This window comes from Rhamphochromis sp. 'chilingali' (genome assembly GCF_963969265.1).
Source record: "Rhamphochromis sp. 'chilingali' genome assembly, chromosome: 4".
NCBI classification, from domain to species: domain Eukaryota; kingdom Metazoa; phylum Chordata; class Actinopteri; order Cichliformes; family Cichlidae; genus Rhamphochromis; species Rhamphochromis sp. 'chilingali'.
In genome coordinates, this window is record NC_137948.1 from 37,816,642 (window position 1) to 37,826,539 (window position 9,898).

Genomic DNA, 9,898 nt, shown 5'->3' on the forward strand with positions numbered 1-9,898 from the left:
GCATGGTTGATGGGTCTGTTTTTTTGGTAAGGCAAATTGAAGAGGGTCCAACATGTCAGGGATGGAAGAGCAGACATGTTCTTCGTGTTGTCTGGTGCAGGATGGTAGTCCTTAAGACATGAATCCACCGGTTTCTTGGAGACAGGAGTGATGGTGGATTCCTTGAAGTATCTGGGGACCAACAACAGCTTAAGGATGGGTTTTAGAACTTATTGATGATGGTTAGACTTTTGGTTAAGAGGGCTGAGAGTTCAGAAAGGCATGCAAACAAACACTTGTGTACCTGACAAGTTTAAAGCAGATGCGGTTAGCAGTTGTGGAAAGGGTGAGAGACATGCAGATCCAAGAATGTTGACTCTGTTCAGACAGATTTAGTTTTGGGTGAAGCGTTTGTATCTCCCACTGGAAACTCTACATCCAAACGTACAGAATTAACTTTCTGGGATTTGCATACCTGGTTAATTAAGCACGCATCAAAACACTGACATACAGTAACATCCAAGTATTCGCAGGAGGATTCAGTAGGACTTAGTGTAATTCACTATGATGGTGAAGCTTTGTGGAATAAACCAAACTGTAAATAGGGGAGAGATTAACTTGATAGGAGGTGTCAAAGTCTGTTATTTATTTTGTGACCTGTCAAATGTACCCGAGCGTCACAAAAATGAGATGTTAAAATATTTATTTAAGGCCAAGTAAACAATTTAAATGTCATATAAGCAAATCCTTAACACTTTTCCTCCAGAGTAATAAAAGCCAGCAGATCCTTTTAAAACCGTACAACTTTATTGACAACATCAGTTCATGAACAAGCAAAAGACTTAGAAAAGGTTATAAACAGAAAAAACAGAGAAACCAAGATATTTACCAACCCAAGATATAACAGAAGTCCAAGATATTTTATCTTTCTATCTTGACGCAGAGCTGTCCTTGCTGTCTACCTCTCCTGCTCGTCTGTTTTCTCTCTATTACATTATGCTCTTCTTCGTCTCTGTTTATGCTCATAGATGGCCGGGGGATTCAGTCAGATGTGCCGTCACCCACTCCTGCATCCACAATTAACTTCTGCTCTCTCCTGAGATTGGCCCTTGGTTACCATGGCGGTGACATTGGCTGTGGGTTCTGGAGGTAGGACATCACAACTGCTGAGATGGACAGCCTGAAGACAGCACAGAAAATGGGCTCAAACCATCATGAAAACTGTGAAATTTGGGTTTTTAAAGGCATGTTAAAATTTTGCTTTGTAGCACCTTTTTCTGCAAAGGGGAGCTCTTTGAAATGACTCATTGTTACACTGCTTACAAAACAAAAACACACTCCTTGTTGCTTTTAATTGTATTATTTTGCTGAATACTTTGGGTATTATGAAATACTGCAGTTGAGCACAGCTAAGAGTAGAATTTGTGCCTGAACCTTTTGAAGCTTCTATGGCATAAATTCACCCACAAACGTGGGACCATTTTCATCTGATAACCTCAATGTCATATTTGCTCTCCACTGTCCATTTATCCTGCATAGCCACTTTCCGTTGTTTAATAACACAAGGATACCAGCGTCCTAAATTTGGCCTTGAACCAGCTTCTACACACACAAGGCTGGTGCCTTTAACTCGTCGTCCGACATTATTTGCCGAGCCAAACATTTTGCATTACTAATCTTTGAGTGCATTAGGTTCATTTTTAATACGACGTCATTCAGACAATGGACAAGGTTTTCCTCATTGCAAATCTGTCTGTGAAGCCTGGACAGGTGCCCTACTGTAGTGCTCTTTTATAGGCGAACATACCACCTAGAGGGGTCTGTGACGGCTGCACTTACAGCCACACAGTGGTAATACCCACCATGTTAGTGTAGAGGCTTATTAGTAACATTGCATTCACATTTCTTTCTTTAAATATAGGAATTAATTTACAGGACAATAAATAACTGGTTTTGGTTTAGAGTTAATTCACATATCCACATAACACTGCATTCTAAAATAAGTGCGCACATTTTAGTTTACACTGTTATGTATGATTAACTTTTTGTTTTCTGAGTTACCTTAGTTGCAGCTGTTCCAGTCCCTTGATTAAGGAGCCAAGAGGTGGAAAAGGGGCAGAGCGAGCTTTAAAGGAAGACTACAAATTGGTTCACGCCATAACTCAGGACCAGGGGGGGGATTGGAGTTCATTATGTTTGGTTTTGTTAGGTTTTGTGTGTTTTTACCCCTTCTCCTGTTTTTGTGGGCTGATCAGCCACTATTTAAGTTTCCCCTTTGTCTCGTTAAGTTAGGTCAGTTTGTTTGAGTTATCAGTTGTGTTGTCAACTTTGAGTAGAGTTTTGTTATTTTGACCTCTTTTATGGGCCCAAGATTTTGATTCTTTTTGCATGAGTTAACCAATTACGTTTTTTGGGTTAAATAAAAAAATCATTTTTTTGGACTTTAACCTGTGCCTAAGTTTCCTTCACTGCTCAGTCCATCACAGGTCACACATTTAAAAGCTTTTGGACATTAAAGCTGGCTTGTCTGGACTTGCAGTTGCAGCAAGACAATAGGTCTAAACTCCAATTTCAAAAATGCAAAATCCTCTCCTATAATCTAAACATTTGTTCATTTTACTTGCCATTATAACTAAGAACTAACAAAAATAGTTTAAGTTTGTTCCAGTTCGAGCCAAAAAATGTTAATTTTAAATCAAATGCCTTCAACATCAATAAATATTAAACAATCTACGAAGGACTGCCACACATGCATTGCGTAGTGTGTTTATAGTGCATCCACAGATGGGATGGTACACTCACATGAAGCTGCTCATCATCTGTTTGGTGTCTTCTGAGCTTCGGGAGTTTGCAAAGCTGATGAACGAGCAGTAGACTGCAATCCATGCGCACCACTTAAGCTGAAACACAAACACATGAGTCAGCTTTAGACTGTCTTTATGTTCTGACGAGCTTATTAGCTTTTTCACCTTTTTTTAAAAAAAAAAGGTGAAAAAGTTGCAAGGCTGAAATCTGCTAAAGAAATAGAGGGGCATCTAACAGCACAGCTCCTAAATTGCTCTTAACTGGTACATGAAGTACATGAGGAACAATTATGTGGTCTGGAAGTGCTCGTATCACAGAAAGCATACAGAGATGCTTAACACAGCATAACCCGTGTGGGGGTTATGCTGTGTTGAGCATCTGTTATCCCATTTGGACAGAGGTCCAAATAGGATAACAGCATTCCAGGAAAAATCTAGTCTGAAGCCAAGGGTGGTCCTGAAATCTGTTTTCAAACAAGCCTCTAAATCACTAAATCCTTAGTTATAGTATTGAGTAGAGAATGGAACAGAAAGAACATGAATCACATGGGCTCAAAATAAGACCACAGGTTTTATATACTGAGGAGCTGGAAGAGAGTAAAGTGTGTTTAATGCCTGCTCCAACTGATTCAGAAAGCTGCATTCTCACACAGGGATCCTTTGAGTAATGTGTACAAAAGTTCAGAGCTTAAGTGCAAATGTGAAAACAGCAAGAGAGTACATTTTTAGGTGTTGCCACTGTTTGTACACCATCTTTAAAAACACCAAATGCAATAATTCCCAGCATTTGCCTAAAATTTAAGATGCTCTTTCTAAAATTTTTGACTTGAATCAAAAATGAGTAAAAATGACCCGTTGGTGATTGAAAGAAAGTCAGTTATAAAAATGTTCTCCTTGGACCTTGAATGAATGACTTCAGCTCTATCGTCTTTTTTCCCCCCCACTCATCGTGTCCTTTGTGGTCACGTCAATAGCTGCTGTTCATCCTTTCATCTAAAAAGGCAGGTTTACTTTTAATCTTCTAAATGGAATGAATGGGACTAAGCTCTATCCTTCCTGGGCAACACATGTTTATGTGGACACACAAACATGCAGAGAACAAAGGAGATGGAAGTCAGAGTTTTGGTGTGAGGAGGGCTGTGTGTGTGTAGGTCACCTTGAGCATAAGTCCACACATGCTGAAGATCATGCCGAGCAGGTTCATGTAGTCAGGCGTGGGGTCCTCCAGTGTCGGGTTGGTCTCTGTGCTGGGAGGTTTGTACCTGTCACAACACAAACGTATTTTAACCAAAGACAACTAAAAGGGAAACTTACTGTTTCTTGGTCACTGTTAAAATCTCTGGTCTTAAGTTTATATAAATAAACACACATTTTACAAGTTATTGCCTAATTTATTGGTACTGGTTGTTTTTGATTTGCAGCTGTTAACATTTTCCCTACAACAACCTCTTAGTTAACCATTGTACATCTTTATGAAAACTGCTACTGACTGACAGCTAACTCAAAAGAGACCCATTGACAATCACAATGGTAAATAACGGTTAAACCAAAATGGGAACAGGTTGGGTTAGTCACGACGATTTTGTGTCATGGAAAAAATTAAACAACCAAGAGCAGTATATATTAAGTCCTACAGCTAATTCGCCCAGTTAATCCTTTCAGGCTTCACTCATTATAAATGATATAGGTTAGCTAGCTGTTAGCTCTATTCTATAACGTAGAAACTTGTTTACAGATTTAAACGCCCACCTTAAGATTTTATTTTGCCTCCTCGGGTCTGCCATATTGTTGGATGACATAGTATGTTTCAAGGTGTTTCTACTGTAAGCAAATGAAAATAAGTTTAAACACCGAAAACCGACAGACAGCTGACCAGCCACTTCAGGAAAAGCGTCGACAGAGAGAGTCGTTTCCGGTGTATTTAACAATAAAAGCTTAACCCAATCCATAGGCCAATATCAAAGCGGTAAATGCTATTTGAGCTTTTATTTTGACGGGAATAAGTGTTCCCATGATGCATTGCGTGTCTGTGCTACAAACATGGAAGAAATGATTTAAAGGAGCCGGTTGTAGCTACAAACTGAGCAGAAACGTTGCTTTTAATCAAGAATGCAAACATGACACGTCCCTGAAACTGTGTCTTAGTAAAAGTAAGTGAGCGAAATAAGTTACATAGAAGTAAATAAAATTGACTGCTTTTAGTCAAGAGGTCTTTTAAGTCATTCATGGAATAAGGAGAAATTGACAAAATGTATCCGTGATGTAACTTAAATAGTTTAAATACTTCTGTTGGTATGTAGTGCTTTTGTGAAAGCTAATAAAAAACCTGTCCTTTCTGTATGAATATCATATACTCCGTAATATCATACTCGTAACCAGCTTAAATTTTTGTAGCCGTGTAAACCTCTTGTCTTAAATCTACAGCACACTACTACTTTCAGAAGAATTTAACAGTTTGGGATCGCCACAGCATGTCCTTCATATCATCAGTTTGTCTTCTCTGTGGTCTTCGTCTTTTCCCTCACACGTGGCACCTCCACATCCTTTGTTCAATACTATGGTCTAAACCACCTCAGCTTTGGCTCTTTGACTTTGTCTCCAAACTGCTCGACCTGAGCTGTCTCTCTGATCTAATCTAATTCTAATCTCCCCCAGTGTTGCAGTGCCACTACTACTCTTTGCATCATCACCATAACACCCGCCTCTCTCCCATTCATACACATGTATTCTGTCTTGCTTCTGACTTTCATTTTAGAAGGAGATGTTAATGTGGGTAGCTAAAATGTTTGTGTGTATGTGTGTGTTTTAAACAGAGGTTAAGTGATGGCATTTCCTCAGCCCAGACCTCAGGCTCCTCAAATTCCTCAACATCTTCTCAGGACCATAGACTGTCAGCAAGGAGCTGTCAGGGCTGTTCGCTTCAACAGTAAGAAAAAGCCCCACCAAAATTATCTGTTCAGTCTGTTCAGCTGCTGGCTGAACAGACTGAACAGACTCAATTGCTAAATCTGGTTGTAATGTATATATGCATAATAAAATATTACAAGTTCAGGTCAACTCGATAATATGTTCTTTATTTCATTAGTTCAAAGTATGTAAGCTCTATTCCTCAGTTCTGAGTTATCCACTTATATCAGCTTGTCTCTGTGCCATGTCTTTTAAGTTGATGGGAACTACCTGCTGTCTTGTGGCAGTGACAAGTCTTTAAAACTGTGGAGTACGAGCCGAGGCACCTTGTTGAAGACGTACAGTGGTCATGGATATGAGGTTTTGGATGCAGATGGGTGAGAGAATTACCATTGGGTTGTCCACAGGGTTTTAGTCTCAGGAATATAGGATCAGAAGTAATATAAATGAATGACCTTTTCTCGTTGGCTCTTTGCACAGGTCCTATGACAACAGCCAGATTTGCTCATGTAGCTCAGATAAGACGGTGATTCTGTGGGACGTTGCCACTGGCCAGGTCACACGCAAACTCAGGGGTCATGCCGGGGTGGGTCCTTCTCTTTTTAGCTCTGTTTCACTTTGGGCATCGTGGTATTTCATTTGAAAAACATCTGCATGTTTTCATGGCGGCTGCACTGTTGTTTGTGCCTGTGTACTTGTTTTATGTAATATTTACTGTCTGTCTCCTTTTCAAATTTTCCTTTGCAGAAAGTTAACTGCGTGCAGTTTAATGAGGAGGCAACAGTCATATTGTCTGGTGAGTCATAATGACATTAAATTATTTATGGAATGTGGATGTTTTAACCGGTGTCTGCTTTATGTCAAAGTCAGTTATCTGTAAATTCTCAAAGTTTCCATGCTTTAATGGAACTCTTTTTAGTATTTCTCGTATTTGCCTAGCAAATGTGTAAACTATTACATTTGTATTTACTGCATTTCATTTTTATGTATTCTCGTCATTCAGGGTCCATAGACGGGACGGTTCGGTGCTGGGACACCAGATCCAGAAGATATGAGCCAATCCAGGTTCTAGACGAAGCTCGGGACGGCATCAGCAGCCTCAAGGTGGCACAACACGAGCTGCTCACCGGGTCAGCACTTCAGACATAGTTGAAAAAAAAAAACAACCTGCATGTTAAAAGTTTCACAATTTAAAAACAGAGATTTGATTCGTTTATTCAACTGTTTTGTTCATTTTTGCTATGGCAGCTTATAATAATAATGATCTTGTGTTTTAGGTCGGTGGACGGCAGAGTGAGGCGCTACGACCTGAGAATGGGACAGCTACATGTTGACTTCATCAGCAGTTAGTAATCTAACTCTAAAGTTTAATCTCAGCAGATATTACTGTTTTAAACTGATTTTTGTAGCAAAACAGTTTCACTGAAAATATAAAACCACTGAAGTGTTTTTATCCTTGCGTTCCAGGTCCTATTACCTGTGTGTGTTTCAGTCAAGATGGTCAGTGCACCCTGAGCTCCAGCTTGGATTCAACACTCAGACTTCTAGACAAGAGCACCGGTGAAATGCTGGGAGAGTGAGTGCTGATTGTTTTCACTTACAGTGTGATGTGCTGCCACTATGGCTTCATAAAGTAAAAGCAATACAAGAAGTATTGTTTTTTTGTTACCTTTTTGTTACTAACTGAAATCTGAAAACTTGTTCCCTGACAAGCTGACTGGTTGCAATATTTTCTTTGCAACAAGTTTCGCTCAGCAGCAGCCAGGAACCACCCATCAGCTTGTCAGAGAACATACATTTGTCCCTCGCGACCGTTGGTTGTGCTCTTGAATAATGTCCGAATGACATCACTCGAGATACCTCAACATTTAACATAACCTCAGGTCCAAATGACATAAAATGAAATTTAGAAATTTACCACAGAGCGCAGTTAAATTATAGTGAATCATTACAAGATTCTAAATGGTACGGTTTACTGATGTAAATACGTTTTTTAACTCGTGTTTTTATCATATACTTGTTTTTATAGGTATACCGGACACAAGATGAAGGGCTACAAATTGGATTGCTGCCTGTCCAGTAAAGACACGCACGTCCTGAGCTGCTCAGAGGACGGACACGTTTACTGTTGGGACCTGGTGGAGGTAACTATGAATTTGATTTTCAAAGGGTACTTAAAGGGCCTCTGCAGAAAACAACTGTTATTAAATGAAGTGAACAACATCTGCATTCTGTCAGTCACTTTTGCATCAATGTGGTTTTACATCTGTAATCATTTGTTAGTATCACAGTTAGGTGTAGTAACCAGGGAAGATAATCAAGTAGCATTTCCAGACACATGTATCATTTTATAAATGATATCTTAAGCAGGCAAGATCCAGAGTGTAAACTAGCTTTGCTACACAAATCTAGTGATGGTTAGCTTATAGCATTAGCTGATGAATTGAATTTCAAAATAGCCCGCTAAGTTACCAGATCAGCTCTGTGAGTTTAAAGGCTCAAAAACAATATTTTTTTAGCTGGTATACTAACTTTTTACTGGAAAAAGACTGCGTAGAGGTGGATTTAATATGCACAACTAGCCTTGCTAATCCTGACTGTGCATTTCCACTGATGGTTAAGTTCCCACTTGGTCATTCAAGTGTCTTATTTTAGCCTTACTGCTAATGCAGATATATTTTGGGATTATAAATTTAGCAGCAGGCTGGCTAATCTCAGCTAATTTGCTAATCTGATTGCCACCAAAATGTTGCCCACTTTTGGAAATGAGAGCACAGGGATGGATTGAAGCACTGAAGTACTGAATAAGAAACACATCTTTTGGATTTTCACAGAAAATGATGGCAACCAATGGTCTGAAAATGTCGTCTTCAGAAACGTCTAATACATGAAAAACATTGCATGTCTTGTTCAAATAATAGGTGAAATGCAAGAGTTAGTCAGAACCACAGTGGGTGGAAATAGAGCGTTCTCAGTGCAAACCCCCAGCAGATCATTATCATGTAGAACCTGTGTGATTTTTTGTGACAAAATAATGAATAGTGGAGGTTATTTGTCAAACCCACACAAAAATTCTTTACTAAAAGCATACAGTCTAGCATCCAAACTAACATTTTTGCTTGTTTTACTTTCAGGGGTCTTTGTCGTTGAAGCTGCCGGTGGGGAAAGCAGTTGTCCAGTCCCTGTCCTTCCACCCTACAGAGACCCGTCTCCTCACAGCTATGGAGGGGCGTGTCCAAGTGTGGGGCGCAGAGCAAGAGGAGATGGAGGAGGATGTGATAGCCACGTAGAGGGTGAAAACAAGAACCTGCTGTCTGTACATACAGTCTATCTTACGGACCTTAGAAAAGCGCACAAACCTGTTCCTCCCACAGCCAGATGTTGTGCCTGGAAACACTGGGTTTGGTGCTGGAGTTATCACTATAGTGTTTGTTATGTGAGTCTTACCAGTGTTTGTTATGTGAGTCTTACCAGGAGAACCTGTTCTCTGGCATACTAATCAAATGGGATTAGGTGTGCACCCAGTGATAATGGACATGCCTGAGAAACCAAGCTTTTTATCAGAGCTAAATAGAAATGTTCCTCCATTTAATTTTATTTCTGTGTTCCACTCAAAAATAAATAAAGTGAAAAAGGTTCAGCTTGAATAAAATCTTAAAAAGAAACTGTTTAATTCTTAAAAAGTTCCAAGTATTAGAGTTGTTTTTGTTTGAAGCTGAGTTACATCAGTAAACTAAATTCTTAATTTGTAATCAGTCTGACGAGAAGACAAGTGAATCCTTAACAAACCAGCCAACTCATATAGAGGCAAAATGTAAAGAAAGAAAAATACTTGGCTTTGGTTCACAGACATAAACATTGTGATTGTGAATCCACTTCAAATCCACAAGTTAAACAGACAAGCTTGCAAAATGAGTGATTTTTGTATTTGTGCCATTCTTTTTTTTATATATAAAATCCTTCAATAATAAACATTGTGTAAATTACACAAACGCATTTACTGCATGTGTCTTTTTCAACTAAAAAAACTCCCATAAATACAGATGTGGTCAGCAAGAGTTTATTTTTATCAGAGATTGTGGACATCGTAGATTTGCAATGTAATTTGTAATTGTAAAATAAATATAATGAGAATGACAAAAAAGTATCAAATAAATAAATAACTTATCTTACATACATACATTTTATCTTACATACAAAAAACTGTC

At 39.0% G+C, this 9,898-nt stretch overlaps 2 protein-coding genes across 2 annotated transcripts; one reads left to right on the forward strand and one right to left on the reverse strand.

Annotated features, from left to right (window-relative positions):
* Positions 1 to 764: 764 nt before the first annotated feature.
* On the reverse strand, positions 765 to 4,693 carry wdr83os (WD repeat domain 83 opposite strand). Its single transcript, XM_080880527.1, has 4 exons — positions 4,533 to 4,693; positions 3,940 to 4,045; positions 2,782 to 2,879; positions 765 to 1,159 (listed from the first exon to the last, which is right to left on the reverse strand). Exons 1-4 carry the CDS (start codon positions 4,580 to 4,582, stop codon positions 1,093 to 1,095), a joined length of 321 nt encoding a protein of 106 aa, XP_080736653.1. The 5' UTR covers positions 4,583 to 4,693; the 3' UTR covers positions 765 to 1,092.
* A 104-nt stretch (positions 4,694 to 4,797) lies between these two features.
* Positions 4,798 to 9,682, forward strand: wdr83 (WD repeat domain containing 83). Its single transcript, XM_080879883.1, has 10 exons — positions 4,798 to 4,933; positions 5,597 to 5,709; positions 5,947 to 6,067; positions 6,171 to 6,276; positions 6,438 to 6,486; positions 6,694 to 6,820; positions 6,968 to 7,035; positions 7,158 to 7,266; positions 7,720 to 7,834; positions 8,825 to 9,682. Exons 2-10 carry the CDS (start codon positions 5,607 to 5,609, stop codon positions 8,978 to 8,980), a joined length of 954 nt encoding a protein of 317 aa, XP_080736009.1. The 5' UTR covers positions 4,798 to 4,933; positions 5,597 to 5,606; the 3' UTR covers positions 8,981 to 9,682.
* Positions 9,683 to 9,898: the final 216 nt, after the last annotated feature.

Bases quoted from the DNA above. Each gene is read 5' to 3' on its own strand.
- wdr83os (XM_080880527.1), bottom strand. From the start codon at position 4,582: ATGTCATCCAACAATATGGCAGACCCGAGGAGGCAAAATAAAATCTTA. The intron at 4,046-4,532 runs GTGGGCGTTTAA...GTGTTGTGACAG, and splicing joins AGGCAAAATAAAATCTTAAG to GTACAAACCTCCCAGCACAG. The intron at 2,880-3,939 runs GTGACCTACACA...TTTGTGTTTCAG, and splicing joins TGTGTGGACTTATGCTCAAG to CTTAAGTGGTGCGCATGGAT.
- wdr83 (XM_080879883.1), top strand. From the start codon at position 5,607: ATGGCATTTCCTCAGCCCAGACCTCAGGCTCCTCAAATTCCTCAACAT. The intron at 6,821-6,967 runs GTCAGCACTTCA...CTTGTGTTTTAG, and splicing joins CAACACGAGCTGCTCACCGG to GTCGGTGGACGGCAGAGTGA. The intron at 7,835-8,824 runs GTAACTATGAAT...TTTTACTTTCAG, and splicing joins ACTGTTGGGACCTGGTGGAG to GGGTCTTTGTCGTTGAAGCT.